This window comes from Lampetra planeri, chromosome 10 (assembly GCF_965212315.1).
Source record: "Lampetra planeri chromosome 10, kcLamPlan1.2.h2, whole genome shotgun sequence".
In the NCBI taxonomy this organism is placed as follows: domain Eukaryota; kingdom Metazoa; phylum Chordata; class Hyperoartia; order Petromyzontiformes; family Petromyzontidae; genus Lampetra; species Lampetra planeri.
In genome coordinates this window covers 2219317-2246713 of record NC_136116.1, presented here as the reverse complement: position 1 = coordinate 2246713, position 27397 = coordinate 2219317, and the positions used below count along the sequence as shown (strand labels likewise).

General features: G+C 54.0%; 1 protein-coding gene across 3 annotated transcripts in view; it reads right to left on the bottom strand.

The window, feature by feature from the left end:
* Positions 1–11559: 11559 nt before the first annotated feature.
* Positions 11560–27397, bottom strand: part of LOC144720824 (polypeptide N-acetylgalactosaminyltransferase 1) — a 69033-nt gene continuing 53195 nt past the window's right edge. For all 3 annotated transcript variants that reach the window (XM_078597893.1, XM_078597895.1, XM_078597894.1), the window contains 6 exons: positions 25581–25698; positions 20598–20778; positions 18843–18982; positions 16525–16623; positions 15242–15376; positions 11560–13085 (listed from right to left, as the gene is read on the bottom strand). In XM_078597893.1, coding sequence (XP_078454019.1) covers positions 12939–13085; positions 15242–15376; positions 16525–16623; positions 18843–18982; positions 20598–20778; positions 25581–25698 — 820 coding nt within the window. In that variant the 3' untranslated portion in view covers positions 11560–12938. The remainder of the gene's footprint in view (positions 13086–15241; positions 15377–16524; positions 16624–18842; positions 18983–20597; positions 20779–25580; positions 25699–27397) is intronic.

Here is a 27397-nt window from a genome sequence, read left to right as displayed (position 1 = left end):
TGGGTCTGTAGAGTTATGTATGAGTCTGTAGAGTTCTGTATGAGTCTATAGAGTTATGTATGGGTCTGTAGAGTTCTGTATGGGTCTGTAGAGTTCTGGAGGGTATGTAGAGTTCTGAATGGGTCTGTAGAGTTCTGGATGGGTCTGTAGAGTTCTGGATGGGTCTGTAGAGTTCTGGATGGGTCTGTAGAGTTCTGTATGAGTCTGTAGAGTTCTGGATGGGTCTATAGAGTTCTGGAGGGTATGTAGAGTTCTGAATGGGTCTGTAGAGTTCTGAATGGGTCTGTAGAGTTCTGTATGGGTCTGTAGAGTTCTGGATGGGTCTGTAGAGTTCTGTATGAGTCTGTAGAGTTCTGGATGGGTCTATAGAGTTCTGAATGGGTCTATAGAGTTCTGTATGAGTCTGTAGAGTTCTGGATGGGTCTGTAGAGTTCTGAATGGGTCTATAGAGTTCTGTATGAGTCTGTAGAGTTCTGGATGGGTCTATAGAGTTCTGAATGGGTCTATAGAGTTCTGTATGAGTCTGTAGAGTTCTGAATGGGTCTATAGAGTTCTGTATGAGTCTATAGAGTTCTGAATGGGTCTATAGAGTTCTGTATGAGTCTGTAGAGTTCTGGATGGGTCTGTAGAGTTCTGTATGAGTCTGTAGAGTTCTGGATGGGTCTATAGAGTTCTGTATGAGTCTGTAGAGATCTGGATGGGTCTGTAGAGTTCTGAATGGGTCTATAGAGTTCTGTATGAGTCTGTAGAGTTCTGAATGGGTCTGTAGAGATCTGAATGGGTCTATAGAGTTCTGTTTGAGTCTGTAGAGTTCTGAATGGGTCTATAGAGTTCTGAATGGGTCTATAGAGTTCTGTATGAGTCTGTAGAGTTCTGGATGGGTCTGTAGAGTTATGTATGAGTCTATAGAGTTCTGTATGGGTCTGTAGAGTTCTGTATGGGTCTGTAGAGTTCTGGAGGGTATGTAGAGTTCTGAATGGGTCTGTAGAGTTCTGTATGGGTCTATAGAGTTCTGTATGGGTCTATAGAGTTCTGTATGGGTCTATAGAGTTCTGTATGGGTCTATAGAGTTCTGTATGAGTCTATAGAGTTCTGTATGGGTCTGTAGAGTTCTGTATGGGTCTGTAGAGTTCTGGAGGGTATGTAGAGTTCTGAATGGGTATGTAGAGTTCTGTATGGGTCTATAGAGTTCTGTATGGGTCTATAGAGTTCTGTATGGGTCTGTAGAGTTCTGTATGGGTCTGTAGAGTTCTGTATGGGTCTGTAGAGTTCTGGAGGGTATGTAGAGTTCTGAATGGGTCTGTAGATTTCTGTATGGGTCTGTAGAGTTCTGGATGGGTTTATAGAGTTCTGAATGGGTCTATAGAGTTCTGTATGGGTCTGTAGAGTTCTGGATGGGTCTGTATAGTTCTGTATGGGTCTATAGAGTTCTGAATGGGTCTATAGAGTTCTGAATGGGTCTATAGAGTTCTGAATGGGTCTATAGAGTTCTGTATGGGTCTGTAGAGTTCTAGAGGGTAAGTAGAGTTCTGTATGGGTCTGTAGAGTTCTGTATGGGTCTGTAGAGTTCTGGATGGGTCTATAGAGTTCTGAATGGGTCTATAGAGTTCTGTATGAGTCTGTAGAGTTCTGTATGAGTCTGTAGAGTTCTGGATGGGTCTGTAGAGTTCTGAATGGGTCTATAGAGTTCTGTATGAGTCTGTAGAGTTCTGGATGGGTCTATAGAGTTCTGAATGGGTCTATAGAGTTCTGTATGAGTCTGTAGAGTTCTGAATGGGTCTATAGAGTTCTGTATGAGTCTATAGAGTTCTGAATGGGTCTATAGAGTTCTGTATGAGTCTGTAGAGTTCTGGATGGGTCTGTAGAGTTCTGTATGAGTCTGTAGAGTTCTGGATGGGTCTATAGAGTTCTGTATGAGTCTGTAGAGATCTGGATGGGTCTGTAGAGTTCTGAATGGGTCTATAGAGTTCTGTATGAGTCTGTAGAGTTCTGAATGGGTCTGTAGAGATCTGAATGGGTCTATAGAGTTCTGTTTGAGTCTGTAGAGTTCTGAATGGGTCTATAGAGTTCTGAATGGGTCTATAGAGTTCTGTATGAGTCTGTAGAGTTCTGGATGGGTCTGTAGAGTTATGTATGAGTCTATAGAGTTCTGTATGGGTCTGTAGAGTTCTGTATGGGTCTGTAGAGTTCTGGAGGGTATGTAGAGTTCTGAATGGGTCTGTAGAGTTCTGTATGGGTCTATAGAGTTCTGTATGGGTCTATAGAGTTCTGTATGGGTCTATAGAGTTCTGTATGGGTCTATAGAGTTCTGTATGAGTCTATAGAGTTCTGTATGGGTCTGTAGAGTTCTGTATGGGTCTGTAGAGTTCTGGAGGGTATGTAGAGTTCTGAATGGGTATGTAGAGTTCTGTATGGGTCTATAGAGTTCTGTATGGGTCTATAGAGTTCTGTATGGGTCTGTAGAGTTCTGTATGGGTCTGTAGAGTTCTGTATGGGTCTGTAGAGTTCTGGAGGGTATGTAGAGTTCTGAATGGGTCTGTAGATTTCTGTATGGGTCTGTAGAGTTCTGGATGGGTTTATAGAGTTCTGAATGGGTCTATAGAGTTCTGTATGGGTCTGTAGAGTTCTGGATGGGTCTGTATAGTTCTGTATGGGTCTATAGAGTTCTGAATGGGTCTATAGAGTTCTGAATGGGTCTATAGAGTTCTGAATGGGTCTATAGAGTTCTGTATGGGTCTGTAGAGTTCTAGAGGGTAAGTAGAGTTCTGTATGGGTCTGTAGAGTTCTGTATGGGTCTGTAGAGTTCTGGATGGGTCTATAGAGTTCTGAATGGGTCTATAGAGTTCTGTATGAGTCTGTAGAGTTCTGGATGGGTCTGTAGAGTTCTGTATGAGTCTGTAGAGTTCTGGATGGGTCTGTAGAGTTATGTATGAGTCTATAGAGTTCTGTATGGGTCTGTAGAGTTCTGTATGGGTCTGTAGAGTTCTGGAGGGTATGTAGAGTTCTGAATGGGTCTGTAGAGTTCTGTATGGGTCTATAGAGTTCTGTATGGGTCTATAGAGTTCTGTATGGGTCTATAGAGTTCTGTATGGGTCTATAGAGTTCTGTATGAGTCTATAGAGTTCTGTATGGGTCTGTAGAGTTCTGTATGGGTCTGTAGAGTTCTGGAGGGTATGTAGAGTTCTGAATGGGTATGTAGAGTTCTGTATGGGTCTATAGAGTTCTGTATGGGTCTATAGAGTTCTGTATGGGTCTGTAGAGTTCTGTATGGGTCTGTAGAGTTCTGTATGGGTCTGTAGAGTTCTGGAGGGTATGTAGAGTTCTGAATGGGTCTGTAGATTTCTGTATGGGTCTGTAGAGTTCTGGATGGGTTTATAGAGTTCTGAATGGGTCTATAGAGTTCTGTATGGGTCTGTAGAGTTCTGGATGGGTCTGTATAGTTCTGTATGGGTCTATAGAGTTCTGAATGGGTCTATAGAGTTCTGAATGGGTCTATAGAGTTCTGAATGGGTCTATAGAGTTCTGTATGGGTCTGTAGAGTTCTGGATGGGTCTATAGAGTTCTGAATGGGTCTATAGAGTTCTGTATGAGTCTGTAGAGTTCTGGATGGGTCTGTAGAGTTCTGTATGAGTCTGTAGAGTTCTGGATGGGTCTATAGAGTTCTGAATGGGTCTATAGAGTTCTGTATGAGTCTGTAGAGATCTGGATGGGTCTGTAGAGTTCTGAATGGGTCTATAGAGTTCTGTATGAGTCTGTAGAGTTCTGAATGGGTCTGTAGAGTTCTGAATGGGTCTATAGAGTTCTGTATGAGTCTGTAGAGTTCTGGAGGGTATGTAGAGTTCTGTATGGGTCTGTAGAGTTCTGTATGGGTCTATAGAGTTCTGAATGGGTCTATAGAGTTCTTAATGGGTCTATAGAGTTCTGAATGGGTCTATAGAGTTCTGTATGGGTCTGTAGAGTTCTGGAGGGTAAGTAGAGTTCTGTATGGGTCTGTAGAGTTCTGTATGGGTCTATAGAGTGGTGTATGAGTCTGTAGAGTTCTGTATGAGTCTGTAGAGTTCTGTATGGGTCTGTAGAGTTCTGGAGGGTATGTAGAGTTCTGTATGGGTCTGTAGAGTTCTGTATGGGTCTGTAGAGTTCTGTATGGGTCTATAGAGTTCTGTATAAGTCTGTAGAGTTCTGGAGGGTCTGTAGAGTTCTGTATGGGTCTATAGAGTGGTGTATGGGTCTGTAGAGTTCTGAATGGGTCTATAGAGTTATGTATGAGTCTGTAGAGTGGTGTATGGGTGTACAGAGTTCTGTATGGGTCTGTATAGTTCTGTATGGGTCTATATAGTTCTGTATGGGTCTATATAGTTCTGTATGGGTCTGTAGAGTTCTGTATGGGTCTGTAGAGTTCTGTATGGGTCTGTAGAGAGGTGTATGGGTCTGTAGAGTTCTGTATGGGTCTATAGAGTTCTGTATGAGTCTATAGAGTTCTGTATGGGTCTGTAGAGTTCTGTATGGGTCTGTAGAGTTCTGGAGGGTATGTAGAGTTCTGAATGGGTATGTAGAGTTCTGTATGGGTCTATAGAGTTCTGTATGGGTCTATAGAGTTCTGTATGGGTCTGTAGAGTTCTGTATGGGTCTGTAGAGTTCTGTATGGGTCTGTAGAGTTCTGGAGGGTATGTAGAGTTCTGAATGGGTCTGTAGATTTCTGTATGGGTCTGTAGAGTTCTGGATGGGTTTATAGAGTTCTGAATGGGTCTATAGAGTTCTGTATGGGTCTGTAGAGTTCTGGATGGGTCTGTATAGTTCTGTATGGGTCTATAGAGTTCTGAATGGGTCTATAGAGTTCTGAATGGGTCTATAGAGTTCTGAATGGGTCTATAGAGTTCTGTATGGGTCTGTAGAGTTCTAGAGGGTAAGTAGAGTTCTGTATGGGTCTGTAGAGTTCTGTATGGGTCTGTAGAGTTCTGGATGGGTCTATAGAGTTCTGAATGGGTCTATAGAGTTCTGTATGAGTCTGTAGAGTTCTGGATGGGTCTGTAGAGTTCTGTATGAGTCTGTAGAGTTCTGGATGGGTCTATAGAGTTCTGAATGGGTCTATAGAGTTCTGTATGAGTCTGTAGAGATCTGGATGGGTCTGTAGAGTTCTGAATGGGTCTATAGAGTTCTGTATGAGTCTGTAGAGTTCTGAATGGGTCTGTAGAGTTCTGAATGGGTCTATAGAGTTCTGTATGAGTCTGTAGAGTTCTGGAGGGTATGTAGAGTTCTGTATGGGTCTGTAGAGTTCTGTATGGGTCTATAGAGTTCTGAATGGGTCTATAGAGTTCTTAATGGGTCTATAGAGTTCTGAATGGGTCTATAGAGTTCTGTATGGGTCTGTAGAGTTCTGGAGGGTAAGTAGAGTTCTGTATGGGTCTGTAGAGTTCTGTATGGGTCTATAGAGTGGTGTATGAGTCTGTAGAGTTCTGTATGAGTCTGTAGAGTTCTGTATGGGTCTGTAGAGTTCTGGAGGGTATGTAGAGTTCTGTATGGGTCTGTAGAGTTCTGTATGGGTCTGTAGAGTTCTGTATGGGTCTATAGAGTTCTGTATGAGTCTGTAGAGTTCTGGAGGGTCTGTAGAGTTCTGTATGGGTCTATAGAGTGGTGTATGGGTCTGTAGAGTTCTGAATGGGTCTATAGAGTTATGTATGAGTCTGTAGAGTGGTGTATGGGTGTACAGAGTTCTGTATGGGTCTGTATAGTTCTGTATGGGTCTATATAGTTCTGTATGGGTCTATATAGTTCTGTATGGGTCTGTAGAGTTCTGTATGGGTCTGTAGAGTTCTGTATGGGTCTGTAGAGAGGTGTATGGGTCTGTAGAGTTCTGTATGGGTCTGTAGAGTTCTGTATGGGTCTGTAGAGTGGTGTATGGGTCTGTATAGTTCTGTTTGTGTCATACAACTGCGCGGACGTCGTCGCTCGAGGGTGGTTCTCGCGGTGGCCACCTCCCCCCGCCTGGCTCCCGCCCCTGGCTCCCGCCCCTGGCTCCCGCCCCTGGCTCCCGCCCCTGGCTCCCGCCCCTGGCTCCCGCCCCTGGCTCCCGCCCCTGGCTCCCGCCCCTGGCTCCCGCCCCTGGCTCCCGCCCCTGGCTCCCGCCCCTGGCTCCCGCCCCTGGACGATCCGCTTTGTCTTCCCAATGCGACGATGCCTCAATAGTTTACGTCCCCCAGCTTTCTGTTACCCCCACCCCCCCCACACTAACTAAAACGCCACCACCACTTGTAATAATAATAACCCCATTCTTCATCTCAAAACCATTGCCATGTAATGTAAAATGTTATAATTGCTGTAATACGCCTTGGAAAAGGCGCTAAATAAATTTAGAAAACATATTTTGGGTCGTTCCTTGAAGCGAATGCGCGACTGGATCCGGAATAATGACATCTCTGGGTTCACTGAACAGGTCTCTCAAAGGTCGATTTTAAATGACTTCAACGACATGAAACTGGAGCGTTAAGTACGAAAAACAGCGCTTGAAATTAGACGTACGGCAAATCGAATTTCGCCCTCACCATCGAAGTGCCAATTATATTACAAGTTGTGTGACATTCAAACCGAGCTGGAGAGCAGCCCCAGGAAGAGGACTCTCTGTTGCCAACTCTTTCCATCGTCGAGACGTCCCCTCCACGAGTGCCCCTTCACCCACCACGCCGTGGTTGGTGTTGGCCCCTCTCACGTGCCCCCCCCTACCCCCCCCGATCGTCGACGTGGCCGATCGAACCGAACACGCCGGAAACTTTCAGAAGCCGGAACGAGCTGAATTTGGGCTCCTGTTTGAGCAGCCATTTGGCGACTGAGCTCGAAACCCGTGAATTCGCCGGCCCTCTCGTGCGATTCAGAATCCTCATTTCGACCGGAGGAATCCGATAAGCTACGAAGCGTTTTTTGTCCGCACAGATGCCCAAAACACCCGGCCAGACCACTGTGCAAGCCCTCTGGGCGCCCGGAAGTGTGCGGGCCAGGACGGACGAGCGGTTCTCACACCGCGTGCGGCAGCAGCAGCAGCTCCGACGGCCGGAGAACAACAACGACGACGACGAACACTCATTGTGGCGTGCATTTAACGCGGCTGCTGTTGTATTTAATAAACTGGGCAATATCGGGCCAAACAAGCAAATCGATGTAGGGCCCCATTGGTCGCAGAGCACTCAATTACTGACTCCGTCAACAGTTTAGAGCGGTCACGTGCGCTGTTCTGGTGAAAAGGAAGAAAAAAAACCACGCTAAATAAAATAAATGTCCTCAAATGGCTTCGCGGCCATAGGACTTGAAAATGTAATGGCAGGGAGCATACATCCACTGATGAGCTCCGTAAATGGGTCTGTGCATCACCGTTTAGTGTGACAATTCAGTGATCGGGTTCGCCGGAGTTCAGCTCGCTTGCGAAGGGGGATTTTGTGCTAGATGCCGGCTGAAGAAGTAACGCAGCAGCAGCAGCGTGGCGCGCACAGCAGGAAAAACGCGACAGAGCACTGCCGCAGAGACGGCACTGCACGCGGGAAAGCTGTACGGCCACAGTCCACGTCTCACCGGAGACTTTCTCCATTGCTCCCCACCGAGACGTCCGCATGTTCCTTGCCAGACAAACATGCGGATCGGACCCGCGGTGTAGCTTGCAGCGGTGCCGCTGCTGTAGCATGTTGAACTTCTTTCGCACGGTACGTAGCCAACCGTGCTATTCGGAAGGGCGGGGTAAGGACAACAAACTAAACACAAAAAGTAGTTCTAAGGGATTGCGTTGTCAATCTAGGTGATGTCAAGTGCAGAGCGCCCAGTGGCTTCCTAATATCGGAAGGAAGAGCGTTCCAGACGGTCGCAGAAGTGCACCTGAAAGCGCGCGATGCGGTGCCCGCCGTGTTTGTCCTGGATTTTTCTGTTTGCGAGTAGTCACTTTAAGATGTTTGTTGTTCATGTTTTTGTTTGTTGCGGTTGCACCCGATTCAAGAGCCGAATGGCTCACAGGGCTATACCTAATAAATGAAACTGAAACTGATGGTTAACCATAAGCGGCCGCTGCGAGGATGACCGGAGTTTGCGTCTCGGTTTACGCTCCGTGACGAGATCGGCAAGGTCATTGTGGTTCATTCGTTGCGGGCACTTTGTGTGTAATGAGAGCAACCTTGTGATTCATTCGTTCGGCTAACCCAGAAGCCAATCAATTGTTAATTGATGGCTTCGAGTGGAGAAGCTTTCGGGTGCGTTCGAGATGAGAGGCCTCCGCGACTTGGGAGCAGCCGTCGAGCGCCTCCGGACCCGCTGGTGGCTGGAGGCGCCGCGCGTCACGGGGACGGCGGCACGCGAAGTGCACCGCCCCCCCCCGCCCACCCGCCTCGAACGCGGGGGGAGTCAGAGCGCGCCAGGGTTTGGAGAGGATTTTTTTTTTAAGGCACGAAGGTGGCGTGGGGAACCCACACCTCACAGCCTCCCCCCACCACCACCGTCACCACCCCCCCAATCACGACATACACAATTCGGCGTGACCTCACGAACACAACACTCTAACCACAGCTTACCAAGCTCCCGACCACAACCCCCTTAGGGCAATGTGTCTGACATGACCGCCGAATGCAGGTATGAGTACAGACAACAAAGACAATGGTCCCCCTGTATAGTACGAACTGTTGGGGCAAGTGCTGTGAGCGAGCACCTTTGACGACCGGAACGGCACTGCAAGGGGTTGGGTGGCCAGCGCCAAGCCCGGCCGCCTTTGTCTCACTCGTAGCGATGTTTACACAACACACCAGGTATTCATTTGAGCCGACCAAGGGGAGGCCCAAGAACAGCTCAGATAATCGTCAACGGTGTTGGCCGTGAGCGAGGATCGAACTCGACTCGACCGGGTTCTGAGCACTAACCACTGCTCCATCGCGCCCTCCTCAGCGAGTGTCTGCGCGACGTCACCACGGCTCTGGTGCCAGGCCAGGTTCACGCTGACGCCACACGCCACACGCACCTGGCCACACCTCTCTCTGGGAGTAAACCTTGAGACGTGGATTGGGCCACCAGTGGCGGTGTGACGCCTGTGCAAGGCTGTGGGGTGCAGCGCTGTGCCGAAGGGGAAGCAGAGGAGGGCCCGTCTCTAAACAATGTTGTTTTTCTCTCTCTCCCAGGTAAAGCCAACAACAGCGCCACAGATGATATCTCCACGAAGTGGCTTATCACGTGGACATTTACAACAGCCAAATAATCTAAGCGCGTGTTTCTAAATGTGGAGGGGAAAAGAGCAGAGAAACATCCAATTAACTCCCATTAAGCGGCACGTCGGTGACGGCTCGGCGAGCAACACGTCACGTGATGAACCTTCTGCTCCCCGCATGGCGCTGTGGGGTGAAGAGGCGGCGATGAGTGGGGGGGGGGAGACCGCATTGCTGCAGTGATCGCTCCCCACCACTCAGGGATTTGCATCTCTTCTGCGATAGGTGCACCCGGGCGATCATTCCTGCGCGGTATGTACATGTTATCTTAGCTAGGATTTTATAAAGCTCCTTTGTCAAAGCGCTTTACAAGAATGATAAATGGTACACTCGTCTTTTTGGCCGATGGGAAAAAGGGATGGGGTTTGAGCGCTGGGGAGGGGAGGGGTGGCAAGGAAGGGTGATGGTGGCGAAAGGAGCCCCCTCGTGTCATCCACTGCCGGATCAGGGGTCTCCTCTTACTCCCACGCCGAGCTGGCCGCGGGCGTCGTGCCGGTCAACGCGGGTGGGTGGGCACGGGGGAGCATAGACGCGGCAGCGTGCAGTTGACGATTCTGTTGCGCCGACCCTCTGCTGACAGCCTTTCCAGGATCAACCTTGCGTGAGATCGGGCGCATTCCAAGAGATTTTGATCAGAGAAATCTTTACTAAAAATAAAACCCAATCACTTCCTCTATCATTAGGAAAGCGCCCATAAGTTAAGGACGTCGTTTAGACGTTGCGAGATGCTTACTACCTCGCCTGGTATAGAGGTCTTGGGTTCGATCCTGACCTTGACGCCTGCTGTATATTTGGAGTTTGCATGTCCTCCCCGTGGTCGCCTGGAATTTTTCTCTGGGGCCTCTGCTTTTTTTCCACTCCACATTTATAAACACGTGTTTAGAGTATTTGGCTGCTATACATTTCCACAAGATAAGCCATTCGTTGAGCTATCATTTGTGGCCAGGTCGCTTCTGAAAAAAAAGAGCTGCATAGCTCCGTGAGCCTTACCTGGTAAAATAAAAAAAATGTCTAATTTTAACGGGGGCTCGGGCAGGACACGTGGCTAGGTTGAGAGAGCCGAGGGAGGGAACGCGCTCCAGTGGATGCCCACCGCAGGGGGGAAGCAGGTCACGTGCAGGCGCGAGGGCAGTGCCCTTCACTAATTGTCATGGGGGGGGACACTTTCGCCAATAAGACATAATCAGTGTGAGGGCCGCCTGCCACACATTTGAAACCATTGGGATTTGACAGCAGCACGAGATTTTCACACATTGCGTATTGTCGGGGCCGCACGTCAGGGGCCACAATTAAAGGCCACGAGTGGCCGCCAGTGGCCCGCGGGCCTTGCAATGAAGAACACTGCGCAAGGTCGATTGTTGAAACGCTGGACACGGCGACGACTCGGGAGGCAATCATCCAGCAGTGGACTAAACATGTGCATGGTGATGATGGTAGGCCCAGTGAGAGTAAACGCGTTTCTTCTTTACAGGTGCCTGCCAACTCCACCAGATCTCAGAAGCTGAGCAAGAAATGGAGATCTGGGTGGAGCATCGGATTGATGACCACCATGCACTTTCCAGGCGCTGCGTCGTGTGGGACTGTGTTATGGGCAGCAGCGGGCACTGCATCGACTCTACGATGTCTCTACGCCCATCCTTCGCCAACCGCGCGCTGGCGAGAGCGGTAAAGTTGCAGCAAACGACTTCCGACAACCCACGCCGGTGCGTGGAGACCCTTATCCGGCAGCGGCTTGACAAGAGCTCCGCGCGTACGTGCCGAGCAACGCAGGTCGGTCGCCACGGAGGGTGGCACGCGGTGAAACCCCAGGGGCACGGACAGCGCGCGGGGACTCTGCACTCCCGGCGGCTTGCGGCGTGGCGATCGTGGGGGGCCCGGGGTAGGTGAGGGGGGGGTGTAGGGGAAAAGGCGGCGGGTTTGTAAACACTGTCACCTTTAATACTGCACACAAAATACACAGCGGCACGCGGCAAGAGTCTTTAACAGTCACGGTACTACGGTCGAGTCGGCGCGCAATGACAACCCCACTCTCGTGGGGAAGTGGCGAGCGGCGCACCGCTTACGAGAGCCTAGATCCGCAAAACTCAAAACACCGCACCCCCCTCCCCCCTCCACCACGCGGTTGGTTCCCCTTCCTCTGGCCCCCCCCGGCTGCCACCCCTCCACCCCCCCCCCGTTGTGATAAAAACGCCGCGTGGCGATGGGGCGTTCACATCGTCGTCGCCATGGCAACGGCGGACGAGACGGCGCTCGTATCTCGTGTGTGGCCAAGCGCCCGGGCATTTTTACTAATGGACTGAGAAAAGTGAAATTCCCTCGTGCCTGGCGAAGGCAAAACAAAGAGAAGGCAGATGTTTTTTTTTGATTTAGCGTTCAGGGGGTTGTTAACCGCTAGGCGGCGGTGCTGTGTAAGCGGTGCAGCTTGGCTTGTGAAGAGTAAAATAGGCTCCCATTGTGCTTTTAGCCGAGCGCGCTGTCTCTCCGTCTCTCTCCGTGTCTGGTGAGCGTCACAGTCCTCTCAATCAGGTCCGCGTGCGGCACATGGGTGCCATGGATATCTTGCCATCGTCCTTCATCATCATTGTCCGGCAGATAAAAATAACCATACAAAATCATGAGAGACAAACACCGCCCCCCCCCCCCCGCCCATAACAACGAAGCTGATCACCGTGACAGAAAAGCTGCAGCCATTATGAAACAAAGTAAAAAAGCAATAATAATCAAAACGCACTCATTTTGATTGCTCGGTGAAATTAATGTAAACATGGCCGAGAGTCAATGAACCGGCGAGGAACGGAGGATAGGACACAGCTCTGGACAGGGTGCGGTGGCCGTTACACGGGGGACTGGTGTGAGAAACTTGCTTTTAACTTTGTTTGTCTCGTAAAAAATTACCTTCCTGCAAGTGATTCTATGCTATTTCGCCTTTTGATTACCAGCCAGCTGTTATCAGTTCTACTTAAAAAAAAACGTATATTAATCGTGTTCCCCACTTCCCAATCACATAACACCCCCCCCCCCCCCGCCCAAGACACTCGCCTACGAACAGGAGAAACGCACACCAAACGATCGTCAGCCAAGACCGATGGGCATCAGTCACACAGTCCGCCTGTAGAAAATATAAGCATTTAGCGACTCTCTGCATCGGCAGCGAGAGGCAGCATCAGGCGCTCCTCCTCCTCTTCTGATCTTCGTCAGCGATTCACGAGTCATAAAATCTCTAAATCAGTCACATCCGGAAAGATTGCTGTTGCTGCTGCTGCTTTTACCCTTCCTTTCCCGCTCGGTGTCGCACACACCCAGGCAGGCTCGGACACGGCCGCGTGCGAGCCTCTTCTTGCAGAGCCTCGCAAAGTGTCCCCCGACGTGGGGCGGCTCCCGCACCGCCTTCAGTCCCGCCACGTCGCCCGCCCACCTCCCTTCGGGGGTCGCCGCCGCCGCCACCGCCGCCACCGCAATCGAGTGGAGGCACCCGTCGGCACGGCTCGTGTCCCTGGGCAGAGCTAGGCCCCGCCCGACTCCTCGGCCCACCCGCCCGCCCGCCCGCATCAACGGTCCAAAGAAACCGGCGACTTCGCGACCTAGGAGAGCAGGGAATCCCGGTGGCGAGGGCGAGGCAGGCGGACGGAAAATAAAGAGGAGAGGGAGCAGAGAAAGCGGGTGGGCAGGCGGGCGGTGAAGGTACGCGGGGACGGCGAGGCCTTGCGGGCGCAGGGCTCAGGCGAGCGCCTCGTGCGTGACGTTGCGCAGCAGCCACTGCTGGGAGCGCACGCCGGCGCAGTCGCGGACGGTGGGCGCCTGGCTGTCCTCCTCTCCCGCTCGGTCCAAGCACTGGTTGCTGTTCACGTGCCTCAGAGTCACGCGCTGCGCACACCGGCCCATAGGAGGAGGACGACAACAACGGCATCACGCAGCGCGTCCGGCAAAGAGAGCAGGAACGCTCGACGATTACACACTCGTACGAATCATTCATGTTACTGTAGCTATACGTCTATACGTTTTTTGTTTTAGGGTGCGGGTTGGGGCGGCATTTAGATCTTAGGGTAGTTCAATCAGGGTAGTTGATCTCACATCATTTAAAAATGAAATATCACGAGTAAAATATTAAGTAACGTCTGAAACAAAGGGTACACAAACATTGCCGTTGTTTGCGTATCGACCTGCGTTTGCATCACAGCTCCGCAAACCACCTGGAGGGACCGTCCCGACCATCCACCGGTGGCACCGGGGAACCACGCTCTGAGAACCACCGCTCGCTCTACGCCCATAGCCTGTAGCGTCATCCAGTCTGTCAAACGTGGATGTGTGTGCTTGCAGGAAATGAGCGGGTATTAACGAACGTGGCATCACTGGAACCAGAGCGCAATGACGGAGAGACTTCTAAACGTTGAACGGCCGTGAAAGTCGACCGGAGAATGGGCACCGACTCCTCGCCGACTGGAGCGAGAAGGCCTCGTGCACGAACGGCAGCGTATGGCCACTCACAGGGCGCGCCGCTAGAGGCGGCTGCCGATCGCTGCGAGCTCGGGTCGAGGACAACGAGCCGAGCGGCGCTCGGCGCCAGCAGAGGGCGCAGCAGCTCCACAAAACACTGCTGACCTGTTCCCACCACTCCCCTCCACGGTCTCTCCTGCCTCTCCCCTCTCATCTCCCACCACTCCCCTCCACGCTCCCTCCTGCCTCTCTCCTCTCATCTTCCACCACTCCCCTCCACGCTCCCTCCTGCCTCTCTACTCTCATCTCCCACCACTCCCCTCCACGCTCCCTCCTGCCTCTCTCCTCTCATCTTCCACCACTCCCCTCCACGCTCCCTCCTGCCTCTCTCCTCTCATCTTCCACCACTCCCCTCCACGCTCCCTCCTGCCTCTCCCCTCTCATCTCCCACCACTCCCCTCCACGCTCCCTCCTGCCTCTCCCCTCTCATCTCCCACCACTCCCCTCCACGCACTCTCCTCTCATCTCATTCTATTCCTCTGTACGCTCTCTCCTGCCTCTCCCCTCTCATCTCCATCTACTCTCCTCCACGCACTGTGCAAGGCTTTCTGTGGAAGTCCCCAGGACAACGTTTGCTCAGCGGAAGGTCGCTCGTTATCCCCTGCTGCTTGCCCCCAGCGGTCCGTCCTCTCTAGAAAAAAAAAGCCAACTGTTTGTGCACAGCATCTCGCAATGCGGTTGCGTTTTAGACGCCGTGTAAATCCAAACTGGATAAAAATTCAAACCGTAAACATCACTGCTCCCACGGGCCACCTCTGCCTCTCATACCACGTGTATATAAATGCGGGTAAATGCTTTAACATCGTCAATAACAGCGGCAGCAGCCCAACACGTGTTTGGCGGCCGCTCCGGGCGGCTTTTGACTCTCCGTGAAACTGATGGAGCACCGATGGTTTGATGACGTGCGAGTGATGCAGTTGGAGAACCTCAATTTAAAAGTGCGTAGCGATGGATCGTGAACAAGAGAACCAGTTGTATTGCTGTTGTCAATATTGTGCACAGATGTGTGCGCACGTGCGGGTGATGGTGCTGTGGGTATTGTCGTGGTTAGCGCGCCGGTTACGAACCCAGCGACCCGCGTTTGATTCCCGCTCGCCGCCAACATCGGTGACAAACAACTGAACCGGTTCTGGGGCTCTCTAGGTCGACTCGGTTTTAATAAAAGAGCACCCATTGTCGTGTGCAAACATCAGCATTGGAGAGACGACGGGGGCCAGGCGAGGTGTTGGCCACCCACCCCCTCGAGTGCCATGCCTTCCTTCATAGGTGCTCACTAACAGCACTCGCCTCAACAGTCCGTTTGTCTTGTTGGCACAGCGGGGAGCGGGGGTGATGCATCTGTCAGTCACCTCAGTTGGTCGACCTATAACGATCAGGGTGTGTCCCTTCACCCCCTGCCAGCGAGCCTTCCAAAGTGCACGTGATAGCCTCAAAGTGCACCTAGCCTGGCACAAGCATTGCGGTGACATCACCAGCACTTGGTTGCAAGCGGCGGCTGCTTTTGCTGCTCGTGCGTGCGGGCGCACCTCACGGTCGTAGTGCCACAGCTGGTTTCCCTTGAGGTGGTGGCACTTGAGCATCACGACGGGCCCGTTGAGCCGCGACACGTCCAGGCAGAGGTCGTCCGAGCGCAGCTCCTGCTCCGCCGTGTACGAGAACACCTGCCCGCAACGCCGCCGCCGCCGCCGCCGCCAGACGCGCGCGCGCACACACACACATGGGCGCCGTCACCGCAGCTCCACGTCACCACCCTGCCCCTGCACCGACAGGCCGACCGCCGGCTCACGCCCCCGAGACTCCCGCCGTTCTTCTAACGCTGCACAAAGTCAAACTTTGGGCCGAGCGGTTGTCGTGAACGGCTCGCGATCAGAAGGCAGCGATCCCGCTCGGGGGTTGACTCGGCCCGTCATCCCCGCTCGCTCGGCAACACGCACGCTGCTTTAGTTCTAGTTACCTGTGGGGTTCACGGGTGTCGTATTTTTTTTGTTTCCACCATAGAATGTAGAATTTACACCACTGGCTAGGAGTTGCAAAGACAAGCGCTGCCCAAAGCCGATGTTATCAGATCACCGCTTTGGCTTTTATTTTTTAAAGACAATCGTAACAGCTGCAAAAATAAACCAGTTTCCAACTCATTAGGGTTCATAAGCTCAACACGGCCGCCGCTTCCAGCTGCAATGTAATGAATGAGCTGTGATGCGTACCCTGCTCTGTCTCTTAGGAGCAGTGTGCGTGCGTGTGCGTGCAGCAGTGAGGACCGTTAGCTGCAGTGTGGTGGCGCGCGTGACACGTGGAGCGTGTGTGACACGTCCATCGTCTGTATCGTTTTCTTAATTTTTCTAGCCCGGGATTAATTCACATCGGCTTGCAGGTGATGTCATTTGGTGGAGGAGCTTAGCGGAAGTCACGCAGCTAAGACGGGACAGGAGACAGGGCGCCGCCTCGCAGCTGCTCTCTCAAGCGCTCGGCGTGGGCGAGCGTGAAAAGCGCAGCTTTGCGCTCGCCCGCCTGCCCGCGCACCCGACGAAGATGCCAACAAACACGTTGCCTTCTGTAAAAAGCACCCGGCGAGGCTCACCGGGAGGAGCGCCTGCCTAGGACCCGACGGGCTCATCGAGCCGACCGCAGGCACAGAAGTGCGCCCCGTGTGCCGATCCCCCCCGCAACGCCGATCCCCCCCGCAACACGTGGGCGCGAGGCGACCGCGCGCGGTGACGAAGCAGCGTGGGGCACGCGAGAGTCGGCGCTAGGGGCCGCCGTCCCCCCCCCCCCAACTCCCCGCCCCCGGCAAGTTCTTGCAAACTCGCACCTGGTTGCCTCCCATGCCGTGGCAGTTGAAGATGCCGACCTTTTCGTTCTCCTTCCGCCCCATGTTGTCCAAGCACTGGTTGGTCTCCATGTTGCGGATCTGCACGGCGGAGGGGCGAGAAGGAAGAGCGACCAAACGAATTGGATGGAAATCCAAGGGAGGCGATTAAGACGCGGCGTGCCCGCATGATTACGCCGCTCTGCGGGCCCACCAGTGTCACGGCGGCGTCACGGCGGGGGGCAGGGTTTGGCACAGCGGGGAGCACGATGAAGGCACGGTGAAGGCACGGTGAAGGCACGGTGGGGGGCACGGTGGGGGGCACGGCGGGGGGGCACCGTGTGGGCACGGTGGGGGGCACGGTGGAGGCACGGTGGAGGCATGGCAGCACATTCGGTGGGGGGCCGTCACTCACCGTGCCGAGTCAGCGTGCGGACAGCCCTGCATGTCTCCACTTTGTTTGTTCAATTAATTTAATTTAAATAAACTGTGCACATTTAATTATTCATTTGTAAATAATTTACGGTGCTATTTGTTTGCGCGTTTGCGTTATGAATGTGCACTTACCGACGCGTCCGCTCGTGCGGGCGGGGCGTGCATGTGCACGCCCGCCTGCGCTTGCGAGCGTTTGCATATAAATGATTATTCGTTTATTTATTCGTGCGTCCGGTTGCATTTTGGAGACGTTGTGCGGCGACTCCGCGCGACGGCCTGATTCAGGACGCGCACCGAACGTCGGCGTCACGTTGCCCGTCGTACGATCCTGACTTTAAATAATGCAGCAAATTTGAAAATCATTTTCCGTCGAGTTTTATTAATCCACACCACCCCCCCACCTCCCTCTCCATGCAGTCTACCAAGGTGAATTCATTTGAAATATTCATGCTTTCCCACGCAGATTTCACAAATGTTCTTGTGTATGTTGGAAAAAAAACCCACGTGAAGACCCAATTCATTTTCCTCCCTGCTCGGCTCAAGAAGCTGATTAAAACCAGGCTGCCGGCCTCTCTCTGCAACTGCGTGCAATTTTGGCTTCATGAATATTGTATGGGCTGTGGCTCTCTGTGTGTGTGTGCGTGTGCACCTGGTGAAGTGTGTCACATCTGTCATTAGTCCCGTCTGCCGCACGGCGAGCGTCCACCACGATGCAGGGACGCGCAGACGGGACACGTCAAGGCTTCATTAGCGGACGTGCAGCTGCGCCCGGCCGCGCGCAAAAACATCGCCCTCCCGTCACAAACGCTGCCGCCCCCCAACCGGCGACGCTTCCGTGCACCCCGCCGCCACCGCCGCGGCCCCGGCAGACACCGAACGATCGGAAGACGTCCTTTGCGCATCCGAGCGTCGAGGTGGTAGGGGCGGTGGGGGCAGGGGAGGGTGCTGAGAGGGAGGGCGGGGAGTGTAAGACACAAACTGGCCCTTGGGAGGAGCCGTGCCGGACGAGAGCCGTGCCAGAGCCCTGCGTGCTCGCACAGCGGTCCGCGCCCGCCCGCTCCCGCGGCACGGTGGCGCATCGTGCAGAGGTGTCACGGTGGGAGGATCAGGAGGAGGATGTAGTGGAGAGGGGTGGTCAGGTTACGGGAGGTAAGAGCTTTGGTGTTCCAAGGTGCTTCCACAAGACGATGCGATGACAGGAAAAACCTGGCCAAGTGAAGGTGACCTCCGTGCAAGCGAGGGTTGGAGGCCAGTGGTCCTACGTCACGGGCATAGCAGCTCCGACACCGGGCCTCGCGCTACGCTCCCATGAGCACGTGCATCGTGCACTGCCGTTCACATAGCGCTACTGCCAATAGCTCGCTGCGGTTCATATCCACGACGCGTGCGTTTCTGCATAATGAACATTTGTAATCTCGAGTGGCTCTCATCTGCTTTGAATCAAGGAGTTGGCCTCTTTTCATTTGCGCAAAATATTGGCAGAATTTTCTCGGAGCGGGTCGACCGAGCTTTGTGCCGGAGCCTGCGAGCAGCGTTTCTGCACGAAACCAAAGCTTGAAGGTCCACTTGTGATGCGCGCCACGGCAAGGGGGGCTTCACAGACACGTCAAACCTCTCATTGTTCTAAGCACGGCTCCGTTATCTGTGCCTCACGGCTCCAGATTAAGATTGTGATGCATTTATTAACATTGTTAATTTGTCTTTTACGTAAATTTTAACGGCAGACAATAATAATATTACAACTTACACTGCAATTACGGCAACAACAAACACATTATGTTTTTGACCTGGAAAGGATTGCCAGTGCACGACGCTACTAAGCATCGTGCAAAAACCACGGCAAAGGTTCGCGCCAGCCATACACCGGCGGCGACAGCGGCACGCACCTCCCCGAGCGAGTAGTAGTGGCGCGGGATCTGCGAGTCGGGGTAGATGTTCTCCAGGTACCAGGAGAAGGGCTGGCACTGCAGCCGCTCGCGCAGCTGCTTGCGCTGCGACACGTCGCCGTACTCCACCTTGGTCACACCTGGGGGCGAGACGACGCACGGCGGCGTAGATAACGGAGCGCGCGGCCGGCGCGCCGAGATCCACAGCCCGGGGGAGACTCAGGCGGCGGATGATGAAGAGGGGGGGTCAGGGACCACCCCCCCCACCCACCCACTTGCCCCGCAATCACCCCACGCCACCGCCCCCCAGACCGCGCGACGCCACCGGAGTTGCTGCGTACGCGCCACGGGCGCGTGACGCGCCGGTCGTGCATCGCGGGCAGAGGCGTCGAGTCTCGGCGCGTCCCTTCCCGTGCCCCCCCCTACGCGGCGTGCACGACGCGGTGCTCATCTCGGGAGGATTCCACGAGCCAGGGAGCAGCGTGACCTGGGTGACGTTCAGTGTTGTGAGCTCAGTGTGTGTCTCTGTGTGTCTGTGTGTGTCTGTGTGGGGAGCGGTGGTGTCGCGGTCAGCGCGCCGTGCTACGAACGCGGCGACCCATGTTCGATTCCCGCCCACGGCCAATACCTGTGATGATTATCTGAACCGGTCATTGGCCTCCCCTAGGTCGACTCAGCCTCAAATGAGTACCTGGTGTGATGTGCCTTCATAGGCGCTCACTAACTCCATTTGTCAATTCTTTGAAGGCTATAAAGGAGATATTTGTCTATTGTGTGCAAGTCAATGTGGATAACGCCTGCGATGCCACGCTCCGAAGACAAGGACTGCAGGATGGATTGAAGTAGATTCGTGCAACTCACAAACATGCTGGGCTGCCAGGTGGCCGTCAAGTGGGCTGAGGAATCCATCTGCATGGAATTTTAAGCATTTATCCCCATTGTGTCCACGAGGCTTTTCTCCGGCCGCAGAACTCTGCTGAAACGGGAGCGAGGCTCGGCGAGGCTTCCTGGATAACTGCCGGGTTAGCCTGGCGTGAGCAGGTTGAATGGCACCCTGCTGACTGTCAAGAAACGCGAGCGGGGCCTGGGCAGGGACGGTGGCCGGCGGTCGAGCGACGGAGCGGCAGTCAAAGGGGTGAAAGCGCCCAAGAGGCCGTCCACCATAAATTCGGAGAAGTCGCCGTTGTGTTCAGGAGCTGGGCTGGGTGGATTGTTGCACCGCAGGAACCGCGAGAGACGGCGACAGATTCATTAAGCCTCCATCCAGCAGTGGATTGATCACTGTTGATGATGACGATGGTGGTGGCGATGAGGATATCCAGGATGAATACATTTACGCATGTTGAACTTCTTTCGCACCGTACGTAGCCAACCGTGCTCATCGTAAATGCGGGGGAAGAACAACTAAACATAAAAAGCAGTTCTCACGAAATGAGTTTTCAATCTAGATTATTTGAAAGTGCATAGCTCCAGTGGCTTCCTAATATCAGATGGAAGAGCATTCCAGACGGCCGCAGAAGCGCATCCGAAAGTGCGCGACGCGGTGACCACCGTATTTGTTTGATGGCGAGCTAAAAGCCGATGCTGCGAGGATGACCGGAGCTCACGTGATGGTTTATGCTCCTTGACAAAATTAGCAAGGTATTGTGGTTCATTTGTGGCAAGCACTTTGTGTACAATGAGCACGACCTTATAATGTCGACTGCTGTCGTTCTCATCAGCCGGGGGGGGGGGGTAGTGGCTGTGGCTCCTCACCAGGGGAGATGACGTAGAAGAAGTCCTTGAACTCGTCCATCCACACCTCGGCCAGGCGCCGGTTGTTCTTGTTGATCACCTGGCCGGTGCCGCCGGGGAAGGTGTACGGCGTGGCCTTGCGGAACACGTGTCCCACGTGCGAGCACGTGACGATCTCCAGTGAGCCACCGCACTGCCAGATCTGTGCCAACATGTGCGTACGCACAATCAGTACGATTCGCTCGGCAAAAAAAAACGAAAGTGCGCCGCACAACAGAACCCAAACGATGAAAGACCGCGGCCCGCACGCCGCTCGCAAGACAATCATCGTCCGCAGGTCGTCTTGGCAACCGGCTCGAGCACGACATCAAGGTTGGATCCTCCGTAGCGCCCCCCCCGCCCCCCCCCAGTGAGGAGGACGTTAAGGATGGTGGCGGCAGGGCATGACCACCGTGGAGAGGAGGTGATCGGCAATTATCCCTCACCCGATGCCTAAAATCTCACCTCTGCGATCCTTGTCTTCGCGCTGAAGAGCGTTTTGGGTGACAACGGAAAGTGTACGAATATTGGTTGACGGTAACGCAGGAAAATGGTACGAGGCACTGTGAATGTAAATACACCGGAATGAGAGAGGGGTTCAGATGAACGCACCTGGGCTAGGTGCACCGCACTCTGCCGAGAGGAAGGGAATTTAAAACGACGCGAGTCTTGGTGCTTTACAAGCACCGCACGCTCGTACAGCGCGAGAACAAAGGGACAAGAGTGGTCACGAGTGGATGACGCGACCACTGCGAATAATCGCCCTTCTGGGATCGGATAATAAAAAAAAAGTGACGGATTCCTCTTTGCCTGCGCTCCGCACGTTAACAAGTGGCGGCCGTCGCGACGTTCACCCCGGCGCTCTCTTGCGGCGCGCTCCGCAGACGCAAGAATAAAATCCGGCATCGCCGCTCGTGGCTTTTGCCAGGCCAAAAATGCACTTATAAAAATGCAAGAAGGAGCGATGTTTAATACGGTCCTAAAAGCTACAATGCAAGTAATTCCCAGGAAGCAACGAGATAAACGTCTACCCGCATTTACATTAAAAAGCCCGTTGGCAATTTCCAGGGCCGACGCAATAACCGTTTGGTGTTTTATGAGCACAACATAAGTGCTTTTTTCATCAAGACCATCACTAACCCATTTTACGGTAGCTGGTCTGGCCCCGCAGTGAGACGGCGGGAATGGCCGAGGTCCGTGTGGGACATGTATCGCCCCCACAGGCCCCACACCCCCACCACCTCCCCAAGTCGAATGGACCGGGTTTACACGTATTTACAATTTTTAACCCCGGGTGTACCTGTGGCCACGTATTGCCTGTTCGACGTGATGCGAGCCTCCAGCCACGGCGTGACACGCGTGCCCCCACACGCGCGCATCCACACGCGCGCACTCATACGTACGCGTGCACGCACGCGCACACTCGCATCGACACTGTAACCTCTTCAAAATCGAGCGGCTGCAGGAGAAAGGGATCCAATAATTTAGTTCGTGCTGCAGAGTTCACGGATCAAATTTACCGCATATTTACACACGGGGGAAAATGTAGCAACAGATTAATTACGCACTGTTAGGCTAACCAAAGCAAATCGAGCTCTAATTTCAGTCGATAAAAGCACATCTCGATAAACCTTCTCACTAAGCAGTCGTGATGAGCCTTCGTTGACCCATAATGGCACTTATTTACCCGAGGCTCCTACGTCGGGATCTTTGGACAATTCTGCCGATTCCACCCCAATCCCAGGGGAATTGATGCCGTATTGGTAGGTGCTGCAGGGGGGTGTTGCGGGAGTAACGGTGCCTCGAATCATTGACCAAAGTCGAGTCTTACGCTCGTGACCCAGAACGTGATGAAACGACGCAAACGGGCGCGGTATAAACAACCACAGAAAAATTCAACGATTCTTTTAAAACTCAAATCACGACCCTGAAGTTACGACGACTGAATTGTCGTGGGACGAATCGCCGATGCGCGCGCCATGAAAGCGCGGGGTCTGCGCCAGGCTGCCCCCGTGGCGGGAGGGGGCCACGTGGGACAGCAGCGTGGGGTGCGCGCCTGTATCCACCCCCATTGCACATTCCCCCCCCCCCCCCCCAACTGTGTTCTCCCCTCCCTCGTACTCAGCGGCCAACAAGGGACTCCTAATGGAGATGCATTCTGGGGGCTTTCGAGAGCCTCATTAGGGCTCCTTTGTGCTGCAGCGAAGAATGCCAATGGCCCAGTGAGCAGTGAGCAGAGAGCCATCACTCTCTGCTGTGCGGCAGTGGGAGGGCAGGACACGTGCTGGACAGCCGGCTGGTCAACCGCAGGGTGGGACGCAGCGTGGAATGTCGCGCCATACTCGACAGCTCACTGCCCCAACGCCACACTACAGCACTACAGCTCACTACCACACCGCACCACATGCCAGTGCCACACCTTACCATCACACCAGACGACAAACCTTGCTAATATCAAGTGGGAGGCTGCATTTGATTATGGTTATTATTTACATGCGGACGTGCTTAACGTGTAGAGACGTAATGAATGCAACCATGAGTCAAATACCAGATCCCTGCCTTCGCTGCCTTAAGGACCCTCCATGGACTGGCCCCTACCTGCCTCTCCTCTCTCATCTCGCTCGACTCCCCTCCACGTGCTCTCCTACCTCTCCCCTATCATCTCTCGCTACTTTCCAAGACGTGTTCTCTGTGCCAGTAACAAAGGCCTTCTTTCAAAACCCAGTTAACCTCCGCTCGATGGGAGGTCACTCCTTCTCTGCTGCTGTCCTTGGAATTCCCGGCCCCCACCGCCATCTTCCTCTTCATTGCCCACTCAGGAATTTCCTCTTGTCTTCCGCCAATGACCGACCCCTCCAATATAACAATGTACATGAGTATACGTGTATATACGTGTGTATAAGTGTGTGTGTGTCTGGGGGGGGAGCGGTAGTGTAGCGGTAAGCGCGCTGCGCAACGAACAAGCTAACCCGAGTTCGATTCCTACTTATGGCCAACACCAGTGACGAATATCTGGACCAGACCTGGCCCTCCCCTAGGCCGGGCGTGTTGCTGCCACCCACCCTCGTGTGCCGTGCCGGCCTTCATAGGTGGTCGCTAACAGCACTTGCCCCAACAGTCTGTTTCAGCTATATGCAGGATCTTTGCCTTTGCTGTGTGTATATATTATTCCTGCCCAAGGTTCCCGAAACAGCACATGAGGAGGTGGGTGGACAGCAGTACGTCCGGCCGCCCGTATCTCTTGCACCTGGTACTCATTTAAGGGCGAGTCGACCTAGAGGAGGCCCAGGACCGGCTCAGATATTCGTCACCGATGTTAGCCATTAAAGGGAATAAAACTGTGGTCGCCGGGACAGCAGTGCAGTGCGCTAACCACTGTGCCTCCGCTCCCCGTAACTACTACGCGCACGCACGCACGCGCGCGCGCGCACACACACACACGTACACGGGCGCGCAGTATATTTCCAAATCATTAAAATGTAACGAAAAATGTTTGCGCGCTGCATAATACATGAGAGCTTCGCGGCTTCCCATTGCGCCCCGCTCACCCAAGTTCCACCGCCGCCTCGGCCCGCGGAGCAACGGCGCGCGCACGTCAACGCGAGACCGCGCCTCGTCACAATTAATCAAACGCGTTTTACGTTTTCACCCCGTCCGTCCTTTACGCAGCTTTCCGCCGAGTCCACCCGCCGCCGATAACCGCCAACAAAGGCACTGGCGTTGGATTGTTTTGCTTTGGTGGGGAGGTGGGTGGGGGGATGGCGGGTGCGGAGAGGCATGAATAAATTATCCCTCTCTGTTTGTTCGGCTTGGCACATGAAAGCGGCGCGGGGACTCTTTGTCGGAGAATAATACACCTGCAGACGGGAGGGCTCCGCGCGGCATTCCCCAGAGCATCGCTACAAAAGGGGACCGGCCCCCTAATTAAACCCACAAGGTTACCGCAGGTAAACCGGCCTGCACGCCGCATGAAACGTTTGCTTTAAGATAGTCACACGGCCAAACAGCACGCCACTTTGCATATCGTTTTCGCTCGGCACTGCGCGGCTGATAAAGGCATGGCCGAGGCAATTCGTTTGCATGCACGGTCAGCTCTGTTATATGTTTTGCACGTGCGTTCATAACTGTCAGCCGCTAACGCAACACACTGCTGCACTAACGAGCGATGCGCTCTGCGGAGTTGGGAGAAGCGGGGCCGCGGGGTTAAGCACGAGTGTGGACGGCATACAGAGTGGCGCGCAGCACTGCGACACACCGGGCGGGCCGGCGCACAGGGGGAACGCAAAACGACAGAGACCCTCGCCACACCACACCAGCCTACGCACACCATCACGCAGTGTGGCACCAAAAAGACAAAGAACCCCCGTATAGCATTTAAGAGACGGCTGGAGCAAGTGCTGTTCGCGAGCACCTGTGAAGGCCAGCACGACACACGAGGGAATGGGTGGCCAGCACCACGCCCGTCCGCCTTTGTCTCCCCAGTGGTGATGTTTACGCAACGCACCAGGTACTCATTTAAGGGTGAGTCGACCTAGGGGAGGTCCAGGACCGGTTCAGATAATTGTCACTGGTGTTGGCCATGAGCGGGAATCGAACTCGGGTCGCCGGGTTTGTAGTGCAGCGCGCTAATCGCCACTCCCGTATAGCCTGTAACAGACTGTTGGGGTAAGTGCTGTTAGCGAGCACCTATGAAGGCTGGTACGGCACAAGAGGGGGTGGGTGGCCAACACCACACCCGGCCGCCTTTGTCTCATTTACAGACCACACCAGGTACTCATTTGAGGCTGAGTCGACCATACACAAACATATGCAAGCGCGTACCATGAAGTGTGGCCTCCACACCAGCACACACTCGGCACACCGTAACACAGCGAAAGACACCATGCAGACAGGAACACACACAACACACGTCGCGTGGCACACGGGAGGAAGTGTGGCAGCCCCGCCCAGAAAGAGGTGACCAACCCGGAAGGACATCTCCAGGTTCTCGCCGCCCCAGATGTCCATGCCAGGGTCGTAGGAGCCGATCTCCTGGAAGTAATCGCGGTCGATGGCAAAGAGCCCCCCTGCCATGGTGGGCGTCCTGGGTGGGCGGGCAGGCGGGCGAGTGGGTGGGTGGGCGGAGGGGACGGATGGGATGGGATGAGAGGGCGGGAGGAGACAACGTGTCATTAGAAGGACAGCAAATTGTGAAGTCGAGCATCGCGGGGGAAAAACATAGTGGCTGCGACGGCTTCCGCAGGCGCACGCGACAGCACGCCGAGCCGGCCACATTCTCAAATTACCTTCAAACTCGCCCAACCTTTCATACAACGACAACTGGGATTCACACGGAGCACTACGCGTGCCTGCGCCCCACGATGCTCGCAAATAAGGGCACACGCGCATCGACATCATTTACAGATAGAGGCGTAATTTTTTCTTTCAAGGGGAGGAGGGAGGAGGAATAGAGGAGAAGAGACAACGATGAAATGAGAGTCCGGCAAAGGTGCAAATGAAGGCTCTTCGCAGAATCACAGTCTGAAGCCTTGAGCCAGGATGTGAACGGTGGGGAGGGGAAGTCCTTAAGTATGATGCTGCGGTGTGCCAGGTGTAACAGACCAGGTGTTCAGGCCAGGTCCATTATTAGGTGTGAGCCAAAACAGCAAGGATGGTAAAATCTGTCAGCTGCATCTGCCACTGCCAGCGACGTGGCTGCACTCGCGCGAGTGTTGGGCGCGCGTGCGTATGCGCCCGCCGGGGATAAGGGAAATCTTATTTTTTGCAGTTGACAAAGGAAATTTTTTTGTAACATGTATTACAAAGGACAGCCACGTATGTTTCACAACTCTATTCATCGCCTGCACTTATGCAAACAAACAGCGGTGTCTATCTTGCGGCTCGCACCATTCACACACCCGAGCCGCGGCAAAAAAGAAAACAGATGCCGCTGGGAGTGAGGCACCACAATATCAAGCAGACGGCGCTCGCAGCCGCCCCGGACGGCGCTCACGTCGCGCCAGCGCGGGGGGGGGGGGGGGGGGTCGCTACCTGTGAGCCAATCCTGCGAACCTGACCTTTCAGCTGCAAATGCTACGTCCTTTACCTGGCGTGACCCCTTCCTCCCGAGCGAGCGAAATCATTTGCCGATGCCACGGAACCCTCCCCACCCCACCAGCCCCCCACCGCCGCCCAGGGACCCGGACTTCTCCAGCAGCAGGACTCCTGACAGGTAAAGTGGCTACGTCCATCCATCCGCCGAGAGGTGACCGACTTTCCATCCCCTGCCACCTCCAACCCCCCCGCCCTTCCTCTCTGCTCGCTCCTCCCCCCCAACGACGAGACATAATCCAGTGCCCGCCCTTCCCACCGCCCCACGTCGACCCCCCCCGCACCCCCCAAAAACGGCCACTCCATCGAGACAGGCGCGGCTGTTTGAACAAATCTGGCTCGGGTTCAATTTCGACGGCAGCGCGCTTAGCCCTCATTAGTCGTAACTCGGGGAGAGAGAGAGAAAACAAAGCAGCAGCGACGGCGGCGGCCCTCCCCGCAGCACGTCCGATCAAATTGATCCGTCCCTCGCTTTCCCTCCGGAAGGGCGCAGTGACGGTCGCGCAAAACAATCGGGCCCCGGCGAGATGCGCCGCGATGAAAACCGAGGACGCAAAAAGGCGTCGTGAAAGGAAAGGAAGAATGTTGTGTTGACTGCCCGAGGCGGCAAAGCAGCAAACTAAGCACTGCAAAGCAAGCGGTTTGCAAATGCTCCAATTGTCAAAAAACATATCACTGCAGGCACCGAGCGG